The following is a 27,094-nucleotide window of genomic DNA, read 5'->3' on the forward strand; positions in this document are numbered from 1 at the left end:
AAGAAGCCCTCTCAGATGTTTCCAAGTATGGAATGGTAAAGCATTAGTCAGAGGTTATCAGGGAAATAAAAGATAGGAATTTGATCAATTACAAAACACCCAGGGCAGTGATGGGATCCTTCACACAACCTAAAAAATATACTGTACTCACTGATCATATATTACTTTTTAAAAATATTCTTTTAGAGTTTATATAGATCATAATTTCATACAGATATTTCATTTTGCATGTTTTCCTTTTTTTTATCATTGATCTCATAACAGTGAAGCAGGTATAGCTTTTCACAAACTGCTATTTCACATAAAAAATAAGGTGTTTACTTTTTAAAAAATTTACAAGTCAATCACACTTGACCTAGCTAGATTAAGTTAAAAAAATAAATAAAGTTTTCATAATAAAATTCAAAAAAAATAATAAAGTAAGGTCGATCAAATTGAATTCAGCACGTGTATCATAATCAAATATATAATTATTTCCCCTGGAAACCTGATATTGTTGAGAGTGATTACGAATAAAATCCTAGTGAGTTACATTTTTATTTCAAAGTCACTCCATAGTGGATTGTCCTAAGCTAAGAAGATCATTTATCCAGACTTAATAAAGCAAAATTAACATAACATGAGAAAAAAACCAATAATTTTTCATTTTCTTCATCATCACCACCACTTACCACCCGCTCCTCCCCACAAGCATAAACAACTGTAGGAGCAGAAATCAGCACAGTCTGTCTGGAACAGAACCACCAGGATCCCAAAACCACATAGAATCTATTCTGCAAAAACAAAACTATGCTGACTTTTTTTTTAAAAACCAAGCCCAATGTCAGTCATGCTGCATAATCAGAAATGAAAAGGAAAATTAGACTTGTCTTATCTTGCCTTTGATGTCATAATAATCACAGATATCCAAAAGACATTCTAACTAAAAAAAAGAAAAAACCAAAAACAGGACATTGAGAAACTGGAAAAGCCCAAGTGGGCAAGTAGAATGTAATTTCTCAAGACTACTCTACTTTCTAAGTATTACTATGATTTAGACCTATTCAACATAGCACTCACTTGCTACATGTAGCCACTGAGCACTTGAAATTCACCTGGTTCAAACTGATATGTACTATAAGTATAAAATACAAACCAGATTCTGAAGACTTTATTTAAAAATGTTTTAAAATATTGTATTAACATCTGAAAATGTTACTTATGTTAAAATGGTCATCTTTTGGATATACTGAGTTAAACACATTATTAAAATTGATTTAGCTTATTTATTTTTACTCATTTTAAAGTGGCCACTAACATATCACTATCAGATATGTAGCAGGCATGTGTGGCCAACACTGTATTTGTATTGTACAGCAATGATCCAAAAGAAATAGACAATAACCATTACAACATGTAGAAAACCTCGTGGGAAATTCTACTAGTCAAACCATTTGGCTCAGAACTTGTAAAAACTTTGGCACATAGTATAAAACAGTTTTTACAGCATATTTCCTACGGAAGACCATGATGTTGGGAAATAAGAGTGTTTGGAGGGTAAAACATGACAGAAAGGGAGGCTTTGGTGGGAAAAATCCCAACATCAACCACCAGCTAAAGCTAACTCTAGCTCAACTTTTTCTGGTGCCCAGATCCAGTAGGTGACTTCTGCTTCAGAGGGAAACTCTCTTTTTGCAGGGAGGTTCAAGGATGAAGAGTTAAAATAATTATGACCAGGTGAGAACAAGTATAGGACTTCTTCTAAGATCCTGCTCAGGGAACAGTAAGAACAGGGGTGAGGTGGGTGATGATTGCCTGCTCAGCATTCTCGGGCTTCCCTAGAGGCTCAGCTGGTAAAGAACCCCCCACACACCCCCCCACCCCCCGCAATGCGGGAGACCTGGGTTCAATCCCTGGGTTGGGAAGATCCCCTGGAGAAGGGAAAGGCTACCCACTCCAGCATTCTGGCCTGGAGAATTCCATGGACTAGTCCACGGGGTCACAAAGAGGCGGGCATGACTGAGGACTTTCACCCCACTTCACTTCCAGGCCCCTGGGGGGTGGGTGTCTCCCACGCTACACCCGTACCCTCCCCCGTCACTGCCCCTCTCTCCTTTCCTCCCCAGCTAGTTTCCTCCCTAGCTGCTTCTCACACTTCTTTCTCCTCTCAGTTTCAACTGCACCTCCCTCACTCTGGCCTTTCTGTCTGACTTTCCTTTTCCCATGCATTTCTTTGCAAACTTATGTTAAACAGTCAGAAGGGAGATCTGAAATATATTTTAATAGACTTTGCATTTTCTTATCTCATCAAAGGAAAGAAATGGGGGGAGGGGCGGTTGGGAAATAAACCCTAGGCACTCAGATACATGAAAGGTGGAGGCACCTCTTACTTCTGCAGGGCCCCTTGCTGAATGCTTACTTCTGTTCCCTGTTTTGTTTCTGTCTGACCCTTCACTGTCTCCCAGTCTTCCTGCAGCCCAAACAATACAGGTCAAAACAAATCTTCATCAGAATCATCTAAGTAGTTTTCCAGGATTCTCAAGACCTGAAATCAGTTCCTTTGGGTGGGAATCAGATTCTGAGGAGTGCAAGTTTAGTAAAATAATAAAACTATCCATAATTTTCTGATGTTGATGTCTGTCCTACAAATACCTAATATATTAAAAGAACCAATTGAAAAGTATATTGGATGTTCCAAGAATGACAGGGTATAGGGAAAAAATTTCAATTATTGACCTTAGTATTTGAAAAAAATTAAGAACAGGTCCAAATTGACAAATATTATCAAAGCATTTTTCAACATGATTTCTTTGAGATTAGGGTCATTTAATTTAAGATTTCTATTAGTGGTTTCTTGGAATGTGTTTCAAAGTCATTTAGTAAAAAGACTGATAATCATTTCTCAAATCACATGGTTATTTAACTCAAGTCATACATTTTTACATTCTGCTGAAAGTGATTATTCAGTTAAAGAACTACAATACTGTTTAAGTATAAAACTACTTTTTGGTTAAGTTTTTTTGAAGGGCATAACATGTAGAGTCACTTTCACCTAATGTTCTCTTCGATTATTGTCTAAAAAAGCTTTTTGGTGGATTTTCAAGAGCTATGTTACACTTGTTAGCAATTTACAGTTGAATTTAGGAATCAAAATGTTAATAAATTAGGCCAAAACACAGGAAATCTTATTACAATTAGGATAATGAATTAAAAATTCATGCTTTTGATGTTTCAAAGTTTTGAACTCACAGAGCTTTGATATAATGTTTAATAAACACATATTTCTACTATTATAAACAGCCTCTCAATCCCCAAGAAATTAAGTCAAAGGCACGTATTTCTACACTGGAATACATAATACTTTTATTCAGAACAAGATATTTTTACTTTTAAAAATAATTTTGTCCGAAATTCCCCATTTTATTAAGAAAAAAACATTTAGATTATCAATAAGCAACTTTAGGTCACAACATAAACACAGAAAGAGAATCAAAATCATCACCAACCATACCTTATTATGTGTCTGAGTCTGTCCAACCAGGATGAGGATGTTGGATGAGATGATAGACAGGCAGAAGTTAATTAGAATTATGGACCTCTCAGAGCGGATGTACCTAACCAGAGAGAGAAAGAGTGCCCAACTTTAAAGTTCAAAGGAAAGATGAAAAATTCTCTATTACACAAATTGGCGAAACTCACCCAGAAAAAGATACACTAAGCTGCAGGCTTTACATGAGAAAACACATAAAAAACAGTCATTTTTAAGAAAGATTATGGCAAAAACCACCACAATGTTGTAAAATGATTAGGCTCCAATTAATATAAATAAATTAATTTTAAAAAAGAAAGATTATTCTTTGAGACTTAATTTTATAGTGACATGTGATATCCAAAAGACCTTTCAATTTTCTTTTCTTTAGACCTTAGTGTAGACAATATGGCATTTCTGACAGAGGCTAAGTTGTACCTCTGTTATCACCATACATTTTTTTTTTTACTAGAAATAAAAAATTTCTTTGAACTACGTAAATTAGTATAAGAACTTTTACTACATATGTATATATAATATGCTAATTATCACCAAACTCATCAATGGGTAAAACTCTAGAACCAAAAAGAAAACAAATCCACACAAATTCTGAAATATCCCCCCATCCTCGCACCGTTTACTAGAAAGATGCCATTACTTTCATGAAACCACATTTTCATCCACTACGTCATTATCTCAAGTTTTTTTTAAGTACTTAGGTTGTTATTCTTTACATTTTTCTTTTCCTGAGTAATTGTTCCAAACCAAGAAAACAGAAAAGGAATCTTTATTGCTAAAAACTTACCCAGTCCACAAATTATTCATCATTAGGCTTGAAAATTACGTCTGCCATGTTTTACCCTTATGAAGAAGAGTTTACATACGGTCTGTCATATAATTTGTAAGTGCATCAAGACTGTTATTCATGGAGAAAACTGCTCAGAATCAAATGTTCTACCAGCTGTTTACCCTAACAGGGTGGAAGTTATTTTGCTTTCCTGTACCCAGTGGCAAATCACTGAGTGACAGTTAAAAAAAAAAAAAAAAGATGTATTTTTTTCTTGCTGTGTATTAAGACTGTTCAATTTGTATTAGAACATGAAATCACTGTCCACAGCAGTCATGGGCTTCCCTGGGCAGGGTTACATGGGGGTGTGAGAGAGCGGGAGACACTTTAGAAAGTAAATCTATCAAAGTTCTTTCTCTCTGTTGTGAGGAATATGAAGGCAGAGGCCCTACATTCCACCACATAGTTCAGAAAAGAGTGCAGAACAGAAACAAGAGTAACAATAAAGTATAAAAAGCAATTTTTAATATAAGAGAAACTTCCTTTCTTCACAGAACACAGAAGGAGCCTAAGGTGACTCTCAATTAAAAAGGAAAAATGGGCTCAAGAGTAGGTTAATCTTGTCCTTGCACCATCAATATCTAAAAATATAATAAACCACACACTGGGATACTGAAAACATCACCAAATGTTAAGTTGCTTCTTATTTTGTGGGTGGGATATGTATCACAAAAAGTTTAAGGACTACACAAAACTGACCCTTTATGTGATATTAAAGGCTGATATTATTTGAAAGTTTTCATTGATATTATTTAGTCAGTAAATAGAAGAATCAGGGTAATAAGGACCTAGACTGACCAACCTGCAGAGTTTTTCCATTTTCATTTCCATTGTAGTATTGTTGCCTTAAAATTGTATTAGTTATCTCAACTTTGAAAACTTTTTATGAAAATGTTTTATGTTTTAAACAAAATTTGTGAATGCATCATTTCAATATATGGGCTGAAAGGACATGCTCAGTTGCTCTTTGATGTAATAACATAACTCCACAGAATATATTTGTAGGTGGAGAGAATGTCACAGTGGATTCATATTTTGATGAACATTTACAATAAGTTATATGAGATACCAACAAATTTCAAAGTAGTAATATACATAAAATAATTCTGATGTTCACACATTTTATATATCATTAGGAAAGCAAAAATTATAAATCTCTTAATTAAAAAAGAGGCGGTTGGATCCTGAGCATTCATGCTATAAGAGCCACTTAATAGTTTTTGAATCTTGAAACTTCTATCAAATTATCAATATTACTTCAATTCTTCTACCTGTAGACAATGAGCTGATGGCCACTGTTAGGAATTCAAATTTATGTTGTTTCTGGGTACTGTCTTTTATACTTCTAAGTGTCATGTCAAAATTAGGTAGATAATTTCAGTTGGCAATTCCTGGAAAACTCTTACAATAGGTGATTTTCCTGTATTTTCTGTACTACAGAAAACTTTACTAGGGACTAATTAATCTCATACTTCTTGGATAAACTTTTTATATCATTTATACCAGCAGTGTTTGTGCTAGCATTAGCCATGTGTGTTGAGGTGTGAAGAAAAGGTGGAACCGGTGGTTTAACTCTATGCAATGAGAAATGAAACTTAGTCCTGAATATCTCAGTGAGTATGAATTATGATGCTACTGATGAACTGTGATACTATTACCTAGTATCCTGGCCTGTAAACACTGCCTCATTTCCTTAGAAGAACATTTTAGGCAACTGTGGGAGAAAAAGGCTTCTTTCCAGTCTTTGCCTGTCTTGCTCTTGTATTATCAGGACAACGCCTGATTGACTGAGCCCTGAACCCAGGATTCTACTGTCTACTATGCGATGCCTAGACCAAGCATCTCTTTCATTTCATGAGACTGATCATAGATTATTATATTGTCTTTCTTAGCATTTCACTACCCTTCATGGGAAGGCAGAACTTCTGTTACATATCTGCACCAACAGACCAAGAATGTATACATACTTTAGTTTTGCATGAAGTATAAAAATTTTAATACCTTTGATAATATAATATCCTTGACAATTAACTTTTGTCTTCAAAAGAGTAAAAAATGTAACAGAAAACATTTTTTTTCCAAAAATAGATGTCAATCAAATGACCTTTCTTTAATAAATTATAACTAATTTTTGGACAGAATTTTTTTATATTAAGTAAAAGATAAGTAAAATACTATGGCTGGAAATCTTTACAATTTTAATATTTCAGATATTCAAACAATAATATGCAATTATGTATTTATTAATATAGCAACTGTTTTTAGAATAGTTTTAACTAATAAAAATGGATATAAAAATGTTTAACATTTAAAAATTTATTGGGAAGTTTTGTTACATACTAGCTAACAGTATGTCAGTAGACATAATAAGCCTTACAAGTCTAATATTCTCATTAATAGAATAAGAACAAATCTTAGGAAAGTACTATATTTTTACCTAATATCAAGCAGATGTAATTTCACATATTATAGAACAGTATTTTTCAATCACTTCCTCTTGTCCATGTATTTTTTCTAACTTCTTTTAATCAGTTTGTCAAAATCTGACTTATTGGAAACATTCAACCAAGAAAACTTTTCTAAAGCTTTATGGTATTTATTATGTTAATATATTAATACTATAGAAGATTTTACTCATTGTCTGGGACACATTGACTGTATGTGTTTAAAACAAGAATTTGTAGACCCTGTTTCTATAAGAGAGAAATTAATTTGACTGTATCAATTCAACTCTCAAACTCAGTAGCAGTTGGGATAAATAGGAACCACTCATAGACTGAATGTGGGGTATGAAGAATACTTGGGGATAAGCAACTTGTTGAAGACTACCATCATTTGAATTGAGTGTGTGTGTATGCTTCGCTTCTTTTCTTATCATAGGAAAATATAGAGAAGAAAATTAAGTAAACACTTACTTAGCACTTTTGAGTTCATTTATTATAGTTCAATCAAAGCAATTATAGCTGTTTTAAAGGTACTTTTTCCAGTAAATCAAGAAAACATGAGACATATAATAGTTATCATAGTCTCTGATTTAACTCTGAAAGCAGCACTCCATTTGAAGTGTGTTAACTGATTACATACCTCCATAATGCTGCATAGACAACTGCTAGGGTGACCAAGGCCAAGCAAGAAAGGCCACTGCCTACGATCAGGGTAACTGAAGGTGTACTAGAGGATTCCATGATCTGCAAATTAAACAAAAGAAGCACACAAAAAAGAGAGAGAAAGAGGATTTTTAAAATAAATTAAAATAACTTCTAAACTCAACCAAACTATCATCACACTCAAAAATAGCCAATATAGTTGTTATAGTAACCAGATAATTACCCAGTAACCACTCTGTTCACATATTCTCAACCCCTAAAATGACTAATTCTAGCTACTCCCTCTCTCCCACTGTGAAGTAATGAAGGCCTTAAGAGTTTTCAGTGCTTGATTGTGGCATATACCCACTTATTGCTTTCTAAAATAGATCACTGAAGTTACAACTTGGTCAGTATTAATGTGTTAAATTTTCTCTAGCTGATATTTGAAGCAGTACTCATTTTTCTTCAACTAACAACAGTTCAGTTATTTCACAATATGCGTTTTTAGCGAAATGTACCTTGATCCTCCTATTTACAATGCGTTATGTTATACAAATCTGGTAACTAGATATTGAAAAATGTTCAAACTTTCTGACTTTTGACAACTTTGCTTTAAGTCAAGTAACCTCTCATTTAATTTCAGTAGCTTGGCCTCCTAGAATATAGAGGAAAATCAAATTTCAGATATAAGAGCTAGAATATATTTTGTGATTCTTTTTTCTGTGAACAAAATATACAGTTAATTTTCACAGTCAATATCATTCTCTAAATATATGACCTTGAAAAGTAAAACCTTATATATATTTTTAAAATGTATAAAGATCACAAGTAGTCACTGATTTGAGAGATTTCTTTCTTCAGACACTAACATGGTACTAACTAGTAAAATCTACTGTTTTTTCATATTTTTAGTATTGGAAGTTTAAAGAAATATACTTTAAGATCAAGTGTGTTCCAAATCTTAGATATGCACAATGAATTTTATAGATATTTTTGGTTATCAAAATAAGTAAGAGTGATGCATATTTAGGCCAGATTTAGACAGAAAGTCACATTATCTTAATAACTATTTCTTACCATTTCAATTCCTGAAATAATTTTTCAAAATACCTTTGATGAGGATATTGTTTTTCTTTCAGACAGTTTATACAGTTGCCTGTTTCAGAAACTAGTTCTGCAAACCTATATACTTCTAAGGAATGATTTTACAGTTTCTGATAGTCCATACTTTCACAAAAACTTCATTTAATGTTTTAAAAATAAATACCCAAGGACATCCCAGAAAACCTGTACTGAAAATATCCAATGCAGATATGCAATGTGTTTGGCTGTAGTGTCTGGGGTCTTCATTCTACTACTAACAGTATCCTTACAAATCCCCCAGAACAGATTTCGAGTTCTAAAATAAAGGTTAAGCTGACAATTATTTTTATTTGAAAGTTTGCAGCATATTAGCAATATGATTGGACTACATACTTAAAACTATACTGCAGAAATTTCAAGTTAGAAGACATAAAATTGAGTAGAATTTAGTTATAGCACACTAACTAGAATTCATTTCACCAAGCCACTGTAGCTAAGGAGGAGACGAACCCAATTTTGCCACCCTGCAACATTTTCCATTTCCCCATTTAAAATGCAGTTCCCTGGAGAAACACTCTCCACAACGTCCCTGCCTTTGCATTAAAGCCGTGTTTTCCCTTTGTTACTTACTATTTCTCTAGGTTGCTGAGCCAAAATGGCGAAGGTAGAGAGACGATCACATAAGCATTTCGTATGGGATGCATCGGTAAGCACAGTTCTACATCCCTGGGTGGACCACGTTCCCAAAGAATCGTTCCTGCAAAGTGTAGGGGGAAGATCGGGGTAAATATGCCTGACGGCCAATTCCGTAAAGAAGAAAATGCAGTTTAATTGAGAGAATCGTCTACTGTAATTCCCGTACAGGAAAAAGGGAAAAAAAATCTACTTGTTGTTGAATAGGACGTAATTTAGATGCATCTCCAGTAAGGCAAAGCGAGAGTGTTTGGAGGAAGCAGGCGGGCGGCGGTGCAGCGTGCAGAGAGCTGTCCAGCGCCGGAGGTGCTGAAACCGGGACTGACTCTGTCCAGCCCTCTGCGAGGAACGGCGGCAGCGGCGGCGGCACGAGCAGCCGCCAGAGCGTTGGCAGCCACTTCCTATGCTCATCGGATCGTTTCAAACACTCAGAGTGTAAAGAGCCTTTTCACATTTCATACCAGCTCTGATTCCCGTCCCGTATTTTTGGATCGTGAATGTTGGCTTTTAAAACGAGGATTTCTCTGAAAAGCCTGCCTAAAAGGTTAGATAGCTCGTGTTGGGTGATAGAATCTTCTCCGCTGTTGGTTAGGGATTTTTTTTTTCCCCTCCCCTTAGAATTAGCTGCTGTGAAAATTTCACCCTGGAAATGGGAAGCAGCAGCAGCAGCAGCGGCATCAGCTGGTTCCGACTCTCACTGCCTTTGCCTGGTATCCAGGGGAGGGGTGGGTCTCAGACAGAAGCTTCCCACTCCACACTTCACTCAGCCCAAGCTCCTCTGAAGCCCTTGACATTGCTCCCCCCATCCCCACCCACCTCTCTTCCCGGGGTGGGGCATTAAGCATTAAGCTAACCTGGAGTCTGCTACAACGTTTAGCAGAATAACTCCACCTCAAAGTCTGGTAGGAAAGGGGAAAGAGGGCCTGCTTCAATGTTCCCTTTGGTGTAGCCATTCAAAATTCTAAAGCATATGGTTTATTTCCCACCCCAGCAGAACAATAAAAATGGTATCAACCTACGTCTTCTTGAGGGGGTTAAAGATGGGGGAGAATCCTTCCACCCCCGACTGAACTACTCCACAAGAAGAGGAAGGAAAAAAAAAAAAAAGCTATGGAGTTCAACCAATCAACTTGATTATCATTACACGTGTTATATACTGAATGCACCAATTGTCACCTCCCCTCCCTCAGGCACGGAAACTCTCCGACTAGCAAACCTGTGTGTATGCGTGTGCTTAAATTTCAAACCAAGTTACTATCTATGTTAAAAATGACTCTAAAATTCCAGAAGCAGAACACATGGCTTGATGTTAATTTTGCTAAGGTACTTTTTATTTCACCTACTCCATATGTCTGAATGCCTAAAGCTATTGGGCTAAATATGAATGCAGTCTATTTTGAAGCTATTTCAATGACAGAGGTTTCACTGTGATAGCTGGACCTCCAGGTTGAGTTGTAGAATATAATTCACACTCTCCCTATTTTGGTATTTAGATGCAACATCTGTTTAACATTCATTAATTTTATTTTAATATTGATTTGATATCATTAATATTCATTACTTAAAATACTGTTAGTTACAACTTTTTTTTAAAAAGAAAGAATAGACTATATTTGGGAAGAGGCACACAAAAATTATAACTAAGTTTACCTGAGTACTTCTAAGTATTAGCCAGCTAATATGAGTCAGTTAAAAGTTTGGTAGGTCTCTTTTCTTTCTATGATTCTATGGTTCTATGATGTCATAGAACCATATATATATATATAATTGACTGCCTGTCTCTTATATCTTATCTTCTTGTGACAAACAGTTAAGGCCAAATAAAAAAAATGTTTATCTCAGTAGATTAAAGTTTAAAGAACAATACATTTAAGAGAATCTGACAATTTTTAAAGCATAACATTGCATTATTCATCCTGGATAGCAGCTTATTCATCCTGGAAAGCAGTATTTCTACTCTCAAAATGGAGTCCAATACTTACACTTTTCACATTATGTAGCTATGACCAATAAACCAAAACAAAGTCTTAACCAGGAAAGAACACTTTACTGCAAATAAGACCTCGTATGAGACAAAACGGCATGTTTATATTTAGGTAGTGAAAGCTTGTTTACTCAAGAAAATGTTAGGTATCACTAGCCTTTGACTGTCAAATATAGTCTATGTTCCATATAATGTTGCTATACTCTGAAGATCATGTAAATTTTATATGACATCTTTAGAAAAGTAGGTCAATTTACTTTGCTCTGCATAATGATGTAGTGCTGACCTGATCCAGCCCCAGGCAAAACTGGGAAGTAAGTGACACTGGTTTCCATTTTTTAATCTTTCATACTCCCCAAGCATGAAATGTTTCTAATCTCACTGGGCCCCTTTTGATGGGTCCCCTCTTAAGGTTACATAACCTCTGTCCTTAGTTTCCTTTGGAATTATTATCCCTTTGTTAATGTTATCTGATTAAACTAAGATAATAAAAATGACTGAGTACAGTTTGATGTGTTCTCTTCAGTTTAACACAGTCATAAAACACAAAATAATGCATCTGATGGCAGAACATCAGAATATGATCAGATGGGTAGGAGTGAAAATTTTGATAGGTGAGGGGTAACTAGCAACTTCTATACTTGGTCACTTCCAAGAGTTGAGTAATAATAAGTGTGATGCCATGAGATGTTAAATTTTATACTGTTTCACAAAACCTCTTGATATTATAAAATCACTAGCATACACATTACTATTATTACAAAAACCATATATGTCACCATACTTTCAAACAGTTCAGAGCTATTCCGACTGTACAAAATTCTTTGAAAGAATGGCACATGTATCTGATTGATTTCAGGGAGACCTTGTAAAACAAATTGTTATGAATGTGAAGCAAAACAGCTTCCTTAGTCTGCACAGAACAAGATTTTAAAACATGTGGACTATTCCAGCAGTCACATTATTCTTCTAATTTCAGAGATTTGCATGCCATGATTAATGGTATAACTGTGAATTATTCTTAGTTATTAAGTGTACCTTGTCATCAATGGGGCAAGCAAATACAATGAAATATGTATGAACATTAAAGATACAATAAGACTAACAGACTGAGGATGTCAGAAACAAACACAAAATGGTGATACTGAAAAATTACATCTTTTTTCTTTTCATAGTGTCTTTTCTGGACACTAATTTTTGTTCAAATAGTTTTCAAAAATAACTAGGCCTGCACATATAACCAGCACATTCTTTGTTGGCTACACCTACATTCACCCATGTTAGCCATTAGCTGTCATCTGTACCTCTTTCCTTCTTCCTATTATTAGGCTGGATAAAAGAAGAAAAGAATCTGCCTGTCCCAAGTACTTAAAAGTACAAACTCACCAGCACAGAATTCTGTGAAAATATAAGACCCCAAATCTATTACTTCCCAGCATACTATTTATTTGAGGCCTTTCCCAATTTTCTAAGAGTTTATATGATATTTCTCTGGATCTGAATTCATTGTTGGGTTCTTGATTTCATGGGAGAATTAAGTAATATAGCATACAATCATATTCTTTAGCATTTAAGATTAAAGAAAAAGATTATCCATTCACTCCAATGAAAAGTTGTTAGTAAAAAACTTGATAGCAAAAACTCACAGTGACACATTTTAAAACTGTGTCAAGAAAACAAACTTGTATCTTTTGAAATACCAATACAGCTAAATATTCCTCTCAAATCAGTCTTTGATAAACTGTTTATACTGCTTCATGGTACATCAATATGTAAAGTGTTTATCATGAATAAGTGATACACTTTGGGAGGTTTATTATAAAAATCTCAGGATTTTGATGGTCAGTTTATTCAAAATCAAAATAGCTACAATATCACTTCAATTGGCATGCTTCAATTCATGGGGTCGCAAAGAGTCGGACACGACTGAGCGACTGAACTGAACTGAACTGAAAAAAATTAATACATAGCTTCTGAGTACACTGTCCTTAAAACGGATGTGCACTGAAGGAACATGTTTCCCAATAATGGTCATTAATGTCTAAGAACTAGGTGAATCTGTATCACTTTTAATGTATATGATACACTCAAATGTATGTCTCTTTGTATAAATTATTCTCATAATACAGAAATTTTGGAGTACAGATAAGGGAATGTTCTCAGTTTTGAGTAGAAACAGTCTTTGAAGGTAATCTAGTTTCCAGGATATTGGAAATACTGAGAAATTTGGTATCTCTAGCAACCATTACTATGTCAGAATACAATGAATCATAAAATTAGGAAGTTTTGTGAGAAGTAACCTTAGTGATCACCTAGCCCATTGGTTTTCAACATTTATTGTATATTAAAGCCATCTGGAGACCTTTAAAAATTAAAGTCTGAGGTGGGGCCTGGAATTATTTCTTTTCCCCAAATGATTCTAGTGTGCAGTCAGGGTTGAGAAGCACTGATCTATCCCAAACACTTACTTTTACAGATAAGGAAAGTGAAGCGCAGTGAATCTAGGAAGCTTGTTGAAGGCACAGAGTGAGACACAAGGTTGTCTTTCTCATTCCTAGAGATTTTTTTCAATATTAAATTTTAGATGTAATCTGTTTTAAAACAGAATTAATGAACAGTCCTATGAAGTATAAGGTCTGCATGTCATGTTATCTACGCTTGCAAATAACATGGCCCTTGTGTAGTGGTTTTTACCAAGAATGATTTATCAGTGGATGAATTTCGCTAAAGACAGTTTATCAAACTGTTGTGTTCATCTTGTTTTTTAAGTGAAATATACTATGACATGTAACAAACACTATTTTATATCCAGTTTTTCATGACATAAAGCACCTTTCATATCTAGTGAGATCATTTATAGTTTTGGATGATATAAAAGTTGAAATTCCAAATACTGAAAACATGATAATAAGTAAAAGCAATAAGCTCCTTTTCTTTCTAAAAGTGATATCCTCTGTATTTAGGTTCAGTAGCAGATGATTTAAGATTTCATAAATTATCATAGTGGCTGCATATAGTATTATATACTAGTATACACATACATATAAAAATCATTTTTACTATAAAAAGAATAAAAACAACATAAAACATTAATATTTCATTCACTGTCAAGAAATTTAGGACTGAGTAAGGAAGAGCACTTATCATCCACTACTGAACCTGAAATTAGTAGTGACTTCTCCATACCTTAAATACCACCAGAATCCCAATTTTTCACCTCAGTTCAGTTCAATCGCTCAGTCATGTCTGACTCTTTGCAACACCATGGACTGCAGTATGCCAGACTTCCCTGTCTATCACCAACTCCTGGAGCTTTCTCAAACTCATGTCCATTGAGGTGGTGATGACCTCCAACTATTTCATCCCCTGTTGTCCCCTTCTCCTCCTGCATTCAATCTTTCCCAGCATCAGGGTCTTTTCCAAGGAGTCAGTTCTTTGCATCAAATGGCCAAAGTATTGGAGTTTTAGCTTCAGCATGAATCCTTCCAATGAATATTCAGGAATGATTTCTTTTAGGATTGACTGGTTTGATCTCCTTGCAGTCCAAGGGACTCTCAAGAGTCTTCTCCAACACCACAGTTCAAAAGCATCAATTCTTCCGCACTCAGCTTTATAATTCAACTCTCACATCCATACACGACTACTGGAAAAACCATAGCTTTTGACTAGACAGACCTTTGTTGGCAAAGTAATGTCTCTGCTTTTGAATATGCTGTCTAGGTTGGTCATAACTTTCCTTCCAAGGAGTAAGCGTCTTTTAATTTCATGGCTGCAGTCACCATCTGCAGTGATTTTGGAGCCCCAAAAATAAAGTCTCTCACTGTTTCCATTGCTTCCCCATATTTGCCATGAAGTGATGAGACTAGATGCCGTGATCTTCGTTTTCTGAATGTTGAGTTTTAAGCCAACTTTTTCACTCTCCTCTTTCACTTTCTTTAAGAGGCTTTTTAGCTCCTCTTCACTTGCTGCCATAAGGATGGTGTCATCTGCATATCCGAGGTTATTGATATTTCTCCCAGCAATCTTGATTCCAGCTTGTGTTTCTTCCAGTCCAGCATTTCTCATGATGTACTCTGCATGTAAGTTAAATAAGCAGGGTGACAATATACAGCCTTGACGTACTCCTTTTCCTATTTGGAACCAGTCTGTTGTTCCATGTCCAGTTCTAACTGTTGCTTCTTGATCTGCATGCAGATTTCTTAGCAGGCAGGTCAGGTGGTCTGGTATTCCCGTCTCTTTAAGAATGTTTCACCTAGATGTGAACTATTTCCAGGAACACCCTACAGTTAGATCTTCCCAACACTTCTCTGTGCCTATTCATGCTTTCTGTCCAACACTAGAATATTAGTTGATAAATTCACCTTACTTTATTTATAAAATTAACACTCTCCATACCACAATAAAATATTAGTGGTTTTGAGAACTGTATCCAGTATGAATTTGAATCACTGACCGACCACTTTTCGCATGCTGCTGCTGCTGCTGCTGCTAAGTCACTTCAGTTGTGTCCGACTCTATGTGACCCCATAGATGGCAGCCCACCAGGTTCCCCTATCCCTGGGATTCTTCAGGCAAGAATACTGGAGTGGGTTGCCAGTTCCTTCTCCAATTCATGAAAGTGAAAAGTGAAAGTGAAGTTGCTCAGTTGTGTCCGACTCCTAACGACCCCATGGACTGCAGCCTACCAGACTCTTCTGTCCACGGGATTTTCCAGGCAAGAGTACTGGAGTGGGATGCCATAGCTTTTTACTTAGTAAGGACTTAATGACAATTTTTTGTTCAGTTAATTTAACAATCATTTATATTTCAAGGGATGGATTTTTAATACTTTTGGACCCAGACAGAATGTTTTAGCTCCAAAGCACCTGCTGTCCTTCAGCATATCCTAGAAATGCAATCTGAAGACTCAATGAATCTTAATAGGCTTATCTATTTGCTTATGGTTGTTAAACATCATCCATTGATAAATTCCGAAAGATTTGCATCTTGCAGTGATTATGCTCAATCCAGCAGTAAGGCCTAAGTCTTCACTAACTAGTCAGTAAGTATTTAGTGAGTGTTTTTCGAATACCAAAGTGGAAGACACATACAAAAAACAATCTAACATTTTCTTTCCCAGGAAAGTTGACCTTCTGGTTGGGAAGACTATACAATCCAAGAATGATTTCTGTCTGATTAGTTTTACAAATTGTTCCAGAAAATGCTTCCAGTACTGCCCTTCTAATTTAAGGCACTATCATTTTCTCTTGAGATAATATTATTTATTATTTAATATTATTTAATAATATTTATTATTGGGCTCCCTGTTCCTTCCTGCTATCTACTCTCAAGTTCAATTTCAACACAGCAACCAGAGATACTATTGACACATATGTGAACTTTTGTCACTCTGTTAAAAACTCTCTCAATGGTTCTTCTCGCCTCACATGGGGTGAAAGACATGCCCGTAAGCTTGTTGTTTCCTCACCATGGCATTTTTGTGCTGTGAATTCTCAGGGCCCAGAATGCATTCCTCAAAGATAGTCACGTTGCTGATTCTCTCACATCACACAGGTCTCTGCCTTTATGTCATCCTTCCAGAGATGTCACTGACTGTCCAACTTAACATAGTAACTCCTCCTCTGTAGTAGGCTAAAATTAGCTCAACTCCTATACAGTTCTTGTCCTCAAGAGGTGGAGGTTTTCCTTCCTCTAGCTGTGAATCGTGGTAAGCCTGTGACTTAATCTGGTCAGAAAAATGCAGTGTAAGTGGTCTGCTTGAGCTGAGGGCTCAAAAGTTCTTATGGTTTCCAGCCTCATCCTGAAAGTCAGCTTTCCTGTGGGGTGGCACAGCCTAGCTTCACTGAGGGTGACAAACCAGCACCAACCACCAGGTATGCGAGTGAGCCCAGATTAGGTCATCCACCCCTAAGCAGAGCTGTTAGTTTACTGTCGCCTCGTGAATGACACCGGACGAAACTGCAGAAGAACCAACTAGCTGAGCTCAGTCAAACAGCTGAATCATGGAATTATGAACAACATGGAACTAAGCCACTAAGATTGGAGGCGGTTTGTTATATAGGAAATGATACATTACCCAATACTTTCCTACATGCCCTGCTCTTGGCATTATTATTGATCTACTGTTGTCTGTAGCATTCACTACATCTAACACGTTTATGTATGTACTTTTTAATTCGCTTTTTCCTATCTTTGCTTACTAGAACGCAAACTTCCAGAGAATAGTGATATCTATACATTCATTTGTCTTCTTAGATCCTAAACAGAGCTTGACACACAGCAAGTGCTCAATACATATTTGTTGAATGAATACCTGGTATAGATTTTGACGTAGAGCAGCTGGACTTTCTGACTTCATCACTTCATTTCTCAACAAATATTATTAATCTTCAAAGACATTCAAACACTGTGCTAGATTATTTTATGGCCGTACAGATTTCCACTTTGCCTTTTGGAGCTTGAGAGCTTCAGTGGTAATTATTTTGCAGGTGTAGTGTCATTGCCATTTTGCCATAAAATACACATTAAAATCAAGAATATGTTGCTCTTGAGGGTGACTGAATATCATTTACAAGAATGGTAGCACCAGTTTTATTTCCAGTAATGGTATTTGTTCATTTACTTACTTATGTTTAAAAGTGTGTTAAGAACAGTTGACATGCGAGGCACAGAATACACAGCTGACAATAGCCAGAATGTGGTACACAGATCTCTGGAACTTAATCATCTTGGATAACTGAAACTTTACCCCACAGAACAGAAACTCTCCATTTCCTTTTCTCCCAGGTGCTGGCAACCACCATTTCCAAAGTATAAGCAACAAAAGCAAAAAAAAATGACAAGTAGATGATATAAACCAAAAAAAAAAAAAAATCTGCTTAACAAAGGAAGCAAGAGAGTGAAGTGGCAGCCAACAAAATGGGAAAAAATACTCTTGAACCACTTAAATTCTAAGGAGTTAATATGTAAAATATATAAGGAACTCTTACAAATCCAGAGCAAAAAGCAAAACAATTAAAAAGGGGCAAAGTAGTATCTTTTTTGTTATTTTGTAAACTGGAAGCACTAAGAGTAGAAAGGAGTATGGGAAGTAATACCATTAAAGGGAATCAATCTACTGGCTTATAAATATGTATAAATATCTTCACCATGATGTATTAATAACTAAAGGTTAAAATATGCAAGGTGCCATCATTAATTAGTCAATAGGCAAATAAAAATAATCATGCTAATGAAAATAACAGCTAACATTTATTGAGTGTCTATTCAATGTTAGGTGCTGTGGTGGATACTTTAAACACATTTACAAAAAAAAAACCTAAAATGAAATATCAAGGTTGATAGTATTGACAAAGAGACTTAATGCCTCCATCCAGGATCATGAGGATCCTGGAGACAGAAAAAAAGCCTACAGTTGGAAGGTACCTGGATATCTCCACCTGCCTAGGATCCATGTAACCATGGAGGCTTACCTTTGTCCTTATTATATATGTTTAAAATAAATAAATGTCACCAAGAGATGTTGACATTCCTAACGCCATCCAGCTGGTGCAGAGCTACACCAGGAGCTAATACTGAGCCTGTATACCTTCAGAGCAGATTCCCAACCCTCAGTTCTCTCAGCGAGGGGGACACAGGGGAGTGCACAGCTTGAGCTAGGAACATTCAAGGGGGTACTCAGAAAGGACACCGTTTTGGGAACTGAAGTCTCAGATCGTCATACTGAACGAAGTAATTCAGATGGAGAAAGAGAAATATCTTACTGCATTACTTGTAGGTGGAATATTTAAAAAATGGTACAAATGAACTTATTTACAAAACAGAAATAGAGTCACAGATGTAGAAAACAAACAAGATTATCAAGAGGGAAGGAAGGAAGGAATATATTGGGAAAATCAGATTGACATATACACACTACTGTATATAAAATAGATAAATCAACAAAGACCTACTGTATAGCATAGGGAACTTGTTTCTTAATACTCTGAAGGGGCCTATATGAGAAAATAATCTAAAAAAGAGTGGATGTATGTGTATGTCTAACTCGTTCACTTTGCTGTACAGCAGAAATTAATACAACATTGTAAAGCAATGGTCTTTGCTGTTGTTCAGTCACTAAGTTGTGTCAAATTTGTTGTGACCCCATGGACTGCAGCATGCCAGGCTTTCTTGAATTTCACCATCTCCCGAAGCTTGCTCAAACTCATGTCCATTGTGTCAGTGATGCCATCCAACCGTCTCGTCCTCTGTTGCCCCCTTCTTCTTCTGCCCTCAATTTTTTCCAAGCATTAAGGTCTTTCTCAATGAGTCGGCCAAAGTCGCATCAGGTGGCCAAAGTATTGGAGCTTCAGCTTCAGCATCAGTCCTTTCAATGAATATTCAGGACTGATTTCTTTTACGATTGATCAGTTTGAGCTCCTTGCTGACCAAGGGTCTCTCACGAATCTTCTCCAGCACCACAGTTCAAAAGCATGAATTCTTCGGCACTCAGTCTTCTTTAAGGTCCTGCTCTCACATCTTACCAACCTACTGGAAAAATCATAACTTTGACTAGATGGGCCTTGTCAGAAAGTGATACCTCTGCTTTGTAATATGTTGTCTAGGTTTGTCATAGCTTTTCTTCTAAAGAGTAAATGTCTTTTAGTTTCGCGGCTGCAGTTACTGTCTGCAGTGATTTTGGAGTCCAAGAAAATAAAATCTCTCACTGTTTCCACTTTCCCCCCATCTATTTGCCATGAAGTGATGGGACCAGATGCCATCATCTTAGTTTACTGAATGTTGAGTTTTAGGCCAGCTTTTCCACTCTCCTTTTTCACCCTCATCAAGAGGTTCTTTAGTTTCTCTTTCTGACATTAGAGTGGTATCATCTATATTTCTGTACTCCTAAATTAATTTAATTAAATTAATTTTTTAAAATCTCACAGAAAACATGTGAGAAGGATTTCATGAAAAAGTGACTGGAAACGGCAAATACTTAAGAGAATAAAAAGAATTGTGTTGAGAATGGTCACTGTGGGCACGGAGGCCATTAAGAACATTTTAGAGAATGATTTTAGCAGAGGGCTCAGATGGAGACTAGATTTCTGGAAGTTGAAAAAGGAAGCCTGTGATATCAAAGAGTTTAGCAATAGAAGAAAAAAGATTACATGTGAGTCAACATATGAACATAAAATTTTATCAATTATGTTTTCACTTTGAGGTAGGACTAAATCTCCTAATGTCTTCCAACACAGACCTTAACAGTTCAGTGAGAGATGATTCTGAAAGGATGTAGCAATGGTGAAACAGTCACTCAGTCATGTCCGACTCTTTGAGAACCCATCAACTATAGCCCGCTAGGTTCCTCTGTCCATGGAATTCTCCAGGAAAGAATACTGGAGCAGGTTGTCATTCTTTTCTCCAGGGGATTTTCCCAATTGGGGACTTGAACCCAGGACTCCTACATTATAGGTGGATTTTTTACCATTTGAGCCACCAGGGAAGACCCAACTGAGGTCCCACAATTTGTTGAAACAGAGGTTCCATAATTTGATTCAGTGTTGGGATTAGAAAGAAAGAAGGAAAAAAAAAATCTACTGAACCTCCAAGGGGAAAAGTATTATTCCTATCAATAAAATGAAAGAACATTCAAGAATAAAATCTCATTGATATCATTTTAAGCCTTTTTTGTCCTCAGAAATTTCCCCAAAATTTGTTTGCTACTGCTGCTGCTAAGTCGCATCAGTCGTGTCTGACTCTGTGCGACCCCATAGATGGCAGCCCACCAGGCTCCGCTGTTCTTGGGATTCTCCACGCAAGAACACTGGAGTGGGTCACCATTTCCTTCTCCATTTTAAAAGAAGAAAAAGAAGAGAGAGTCAAAAACAGAAGCAATGAACAGAAGAAAAAAGAGAGAGAGAGAGTGAGGCCATTTGAGGGATATGGAGTTTTAATTTTGAATGTAACTAAAGGGGTCTGCTTTATACGTTGTAGTTTATAGATAAATTGTGTAGGGTATGTCTACTAAAATGCAAAAAGACAATTTAGTTCTATCTATAACTAATTTAAGACAGATTTCCAAAGTCATTCTAGGGTGTGGGTAAGGAAAGCTCCTAGAAATGATTGTTCTTTGCATTTCTTTCTAAAATACTTAAACATTCCTTAAACCACTGAGGGCAAGTTAATCTCAAAACAATTCATTCTATTTGGATATTTTCCTCCCTCAAAAAACAAAACAAAACACAACTGTTTATCTAGGCTAGTAACCAGTTTTTAGTCTGATATAATCTACAACAACTGAGTGTACAACCGTGAAACAGGAGTATTAATGAAATAAAATAGAGCAGATTTAAACATAAGTTCCTTTCCCCACTAGTTCTCAGATAATCTGGACACAAAGCAGTCCTGTGTATCCAACTAGATTGCTCATTTCCTGATTCTAATGGCTTTTGTTTCTTTTTGCAGAGGATTGGACTTCCCCGGTGGCTCAGACGGTAAAGCCAGCAGACTGTCTACAATACAGGACATCTGGGTTCGATACCTGGGTCGGGAAGATCCGCTGAAAAAGGAAATGGCAATCCACTCCAGCACCATTGCCTGGAAAATCCCATGGACAGAGAAGCCTGATAGGTTACAGTCCATGGCTCACAAAGAGTTGGACACAACTGAGAGACTTCACAGACTTCACAATTCCAAATATGTAGAATACACATATAAAAAAGACTAAATGTATATTTGACAAATTAATTACAGTAGTTGCTTCAGGATATTGAATTATAAGTATTATTTATTGCTTCTTTATATTTTTTGTACCTTTGTATTTCTCCCATTACTATATTACCTCTATAATAGAAAATTCGTTTGTAATTTAAAAAAATATGTGAAATAAGAGGAAGCTAATATATTATTACCATAAGATTAATTCTTTCATAGTCTTTACTTGTAAAAAATGAATATTTCTTTGTAAGTACTTTTATAATTTGAACCAAAATAGTCCCCTTACCAGAAAGCTCAAAGAACAACTTTAAGAAAAAAATATATATGTAGCTTTCAATATGTACATGTATTAATGTGTGACTCAGGAATATAAGAGTTTCAATATTAAATGGATTATCTAAGTCTTTTATTCTCAAGTCATTTTGTAGTATATAAATATTTTCTCTTAAACTAAAGTAGCATTATGGCACAATGAACTGAATTAATAATGACTGGGTTCATAAACCAATATTTAGTTTTATTACTTTTCACTATTTACCAAGGAGGTGTAATATTATGTAAACTTCTGCTAAAGTTATATAAATAATCTATCCAGGTTTATAGTGATAAAGCAGAGTTTGCAAATTGATATTTAACCACTGACTTAGAATGGTCATCTTGGAGCTTTAGCCAGAACATCCAGTTATTACTATTTTGCAGAACATCCAGTAAAAAAGAGACAACTTATAAGAGAGCATGAAGTCCTGCGTTTGCAAGTGAAGGTCTACTGTTTATCCTGGAAATTTATGCTACATATTTTGGGATGAGATGATAAGTGTTGTGAATTCTTAGAGTTCCTAGCACCTTGAAGTCAAATCACCATACTGTTAACAAATTATCAACCAAAAACAGTTCATAAAACATTGTGAAAGGTACAATAGTTGTCTATATGAGAAAATCTTGGTTAAAAAAAAAAATTCAACAGCAGAATCACTGAGTAAGTGTCTAAGGCAGCTATTTGTATTGCATAACTTTTTTTAAAAATCCTATTCTATTTGAGATTATAATTATGATATGGTTTGGCTGTAAACTGGTCTAGTCATGCTTTTGGCACTGGGTCACAGGTCAGCTGTTTTCCAAGTTAAAAACTGGAGCACATGCCTGCAATGTTAATCCAAATTAGAAGAGTTGTTCTCAAAAATTTACTGTTGAGACATGAAACTGAAGTACCACTTATGAGTGGGAGCTTAATTCACTCAAAATTCTGATGCATTAATTCTGGAACAAAGCTAGAAATCTGTTTTTTAATATCAGAATTATCATTTCCAAGAGACAGAAATTTTAATTATTAGGTTAATCATACATCAAAAATTATGATTCACCATTGCCTACACAAAAGATGAAAAAAAAAGAGAATTCACTGAACACATATATATATATATATAGATATATAGATATACACACATATATAGTCAACATGACTATTTGGGTGGTACAATATTCTCAGAACTCTGAGAAAGGGAGCCCTGCATATTAGCGGACTATTTCTCTGCTCACTTCCACAGTGTATTATGTGCAATTAGGGAACCTGGATATTAGTAGAGAGGAAATAGAAATTACTGGAATGGCAGAACAAATTATTAATATGTACAAACATGTGTCCATGAAATTACCTAGTCTCTGAAAAAACTGAATTCGATTAAAATATAAACTAAGAAAATAATCTGTTAACCTCAACCAAGTGGTTCCTGAAAAGTGAGAGTAAAGTCGCTCAGTGGTGTCCGACTCTTTGCAACCCTATGGACTGTAGTCTACCAGGTTCCTCTGTCCATGGGATTTTCCAGGCAAGAATACTATAGTGGGTTGCCATTGGTTCATGGTCATACATTTATTCAACCAACAGACTAATTTTGCATCAGCCCCCAATTCCACTCATTTGCAACTATTGAATTCTTTACAAACAAATCAATATCTCAGCATTGCAGTGTTTAAAGTGAAAAATCTCACTCAATGAAAACCAAGCTGCAAACGTTTTATGCCTACTTGATGACAGAGATGAGTTCTTATACCAAACCAAACTTTGTAATAATGGCTTCAGTAAATATTCTTTTCATCTGTTCTTTTCCCTTTCTAATTAAGATTACACTTAGAATTTACTTGTGACCAGTTTCAAAAGAGCTTGCCAGTTCTCCTCCCTTCTGTATCATTTATAGACTTAATTGGAAAACCAATGTCCTTGTCCTGTATAGTTGCACTGTTTTTGTTTTTTAAAGTCACAGATGTGGCAACAGGAATCATGGTTTCTGATTTCAGCACCCCCACAGTCTTGTTATCTGGAGGAAATTCTTAGCCTAAATTGGGACTCAGTATCCTCACTGATAAAGTTAAACAATTGTATGTTCTATCTGTTTTGGGGGGATTGCTGCTGAAAACACAGAAGATAACAGACATCCTTGTGCTCAGTCTCTTCAATTGTGTCCCGCTCTTTGTTACCCCATGGACCATAGCTTGCCAGACTCCTTTGTCCTCGGGGTTTTCCCAGCAAGAATACTAGAGTGGGTTGCTGTGCCCTCCTCCAGGGGATCTTCTTGACCCAGGGATTGAACCCGTGTTTCCTGCATCTCCTGTACTGCAGGTGGATTCTTTACCACTGAGCCATTTATTTAGCGGTTATCTTGCCCAAGCATTATTAATGGGAACAAAAATACTTTTCTGAAAGTTAAACACTTTATATAAATGTTGTGTATCACCACAATGATGACATGTATCATTTTACCAACAAGAAAACCATATCAGAGGAGTCACGTGACATGAACAAGATTATCCATTAAGGATTATTGCTCTTGTTATAAAATTTCCAGGCTTCAGAGTCCTGGTTTGGAAGACCCAAAGTTAAAAGAAGTAAAGTCATTAATGTCCTCCATGAAGAGGAAAAGAGATGATATGAACTGATTTTTCATGAATTTTTTGATACTGTAAAGACCTTAAGAATTGAAAACAGAACCCTGAATTAGCAAATCTCTTTGTGATCACAGAATCACACAGCCAATAGCTAAATTACATATTGTTTTTAAGTCTCGGGTGGTTAATGAAACATCAAGACAAAATATGTATATACAACCAGGGAAAGAAGCAATGTCAAATCCTTAAATGAAATGCAAAGGATGTGATCTTTCTATCTCCTACACACTGCCAAGAAATTATTAATGGAAACCTCCCATTCAAACTAGTCTCTCTGGAAATTATGAATATTTAAAACAAATGCCCTCATAAGTATGATCAAGAAGAATAATGTGTAAAATTATAAAATGTAGTAATTTCTACAGAAGACTTCTACTGCTGACCAGAGTTCGCAGGGAAAGCGTTGCTCCCAAAACATCCTAGATCACCCACCTGGTCAGGCATTTGCCAAGCTGACCACTCCTGACTGTGTGTCCACATGACCAGAGAGAACCAATGGACGCCCGTGCTTAATTTCTCAGTCATAGCACAAGCGAAAGGACGGTAAAAAGGCAGGAATGGCTTTGCATGAATCATGTAATGTGGCTTTTTAAAGTTCGGTGCTTAATGATGCTTAATATGTAAGTTGATTTTTAAATTCGGACATAAAATGTGAAAGAATGGTATTTTATGAATTCATGGGTAAGTGAAATTAAGGCTTTTTCAGTGCTGATTTAAACACCATGAACTACTGACTTTTGTAATTTAGAGAATATGAAATTCTTCTTTAACCTCACTCATTTGTAAATTTATATAAAATGTTTTAATGCCTTTTTTTGTGCTCTGCACAGTATAGGTTACAGAGATTTCAGAGACTGAAAGGTACACATAGCATAAAGTGAAGACAAACACGTAGCCTGTCCACTTGCACCCCCAGTTAAGAAAACTTCAAAACTCTGTAACCCAGTTAGAGTCTGTAATGGTATGGCGAGTGAGCTGGTGATAAAGGGGACGAAGGGCATGAATTAATTTCTCCAAAGATTGGCATTTAAAGAAATATACTTAAATGTCTATGTACTTAAATGCATATACTTAAATAAGTGTGCACTATCTTTCTCTTGTGTGTGATTCTGCTGGTTCTATGGCTTCTTTATACATTAATAGGTTGAGATGTGAAAATTCACAGTTGAAGGACAAGCCCTGAACCGTCCATTGCATAATTAACATTTTAATGAGCAGTCAAGACCTTTCGTGTTTTGGATCTCAACCATTTGTCCCCTGAGTGGAACTCAATCTGTTGAGCTCAGAGCGTGAAGTGATTCTGTCTTTGTGAGATTTTTAAACAAAAGTAGATCACACAGGCCACTGTTTTTGCTTGATACTGCTCTCTCCTTTGTCAGCAGAGCTCACTTTTATTCAAAGGGGCCATGTCAGAATCCAACAACTAGTTTTCAGCTTAGCTTCTCTTCTAATATGGTTCAAAAACTGTATCTACCACACACATTTTGAAAGTGGCTAATTTTCAGTTACTGACCAACTAAATGCAGTTCTCTTCATTTGCAAAGTGCAGTGGACAACTGCTATTTGGAAACCCCGGCAACTTGAAGAGGAAGCATTGGGTGATGCTTGTAATTTAATTATCTGAAAATCAAACTTTACCTCACACAGGAAAGGCAGTAAAATTCTTCATTGGAGACAAGTTTGAAGGTCATTAAAAAGCTATTTGGTTTGAGGTTTCAGAATACAAAGTAACTGAAAAATGTTCTAAAAAAATACTTTTACTCCTAGATAAAATCTTTCAAAAACATTAAAAAACCAATCTCCTGTTTTCATTACTAGGTAAAAAAATGTTATGAGAAAAATTCCTGTGGGAAAGTTTCAAGCATCTGAAAAATGAAGCTTATAATAGGAAAGCCTTCTCTGTCATAATTAATACAACATCACTAATATAAAACTCGAGTTGCATCTCCTGTCTTCATATCTCATTTCTGACTACTGCAGACCCATAACTACAATGCATGGTACATGTATAGCACAATATTTGTTACATTATTATTCTTATTAGATAAAGGCTGCAGAATCTCAGGGAATTTTAACATTTATTTCTTAGTGACAAGAAAGCATAGCTCTTGTTATCTCTAAAGATGTGCACATTAATAATGCACATAGATATTGAAGCAGTTCAACCACTGCTTTAAATTTCGCTTACTGATTCAGGCATAAAACCAAGGACACTATGCACACTTTGCCCATGAGTTACATAATCGTTTAGCCAA

At 35.8% G+C, this 27,094-nt stretch overlaps 1 protein-coding gene across 1 annotated transcript in view; it reads right to left on the reverse strand.

The window, feature by feature from the left end:
* Positions 1-27,094, reverse strand: part of ADGRB3 (adhesion G protein-coupled receptor B3) — an 898,087-nt gene that overhangs the window by 168,672 nt on the left and 702,321 nt on the right. The window contains exons 18-20 of the mRNA XM_069599501.1: positions 9,158-9,284; positions 7,440-7,543; positions 3,491-3,593 (exon numbers count right to left, since the gene is read on the reverse strand). Coding sequence (XP_069455602.1) covers positions 3,491-3,593; positions 7,440-7,543; positions 9,158-9,284 — 334 coding nt within the window. The remainder of the gene's footprint in view (positions 1-3,490; positions 3,594-7,439; positions 7,544-9,157; positions 9,285-27,094) is intronic.

Source organism: Ovis canadensis, chromosome 9 (genome assembly GCF_042477335.2).
Source record: "Ovis canadensis isolate MfBH-ARS-UI-01 breed Bighorn chromosome 9, ARS-UI_OviCan_v2, whole genome shotgun sequence".
NCBI classification, from domain to species: Eukaryota; Metazoa; Chordata; class Mammalia; order Artiodactyla; family Bovidae; genus Ovis; species Ovis canadensis.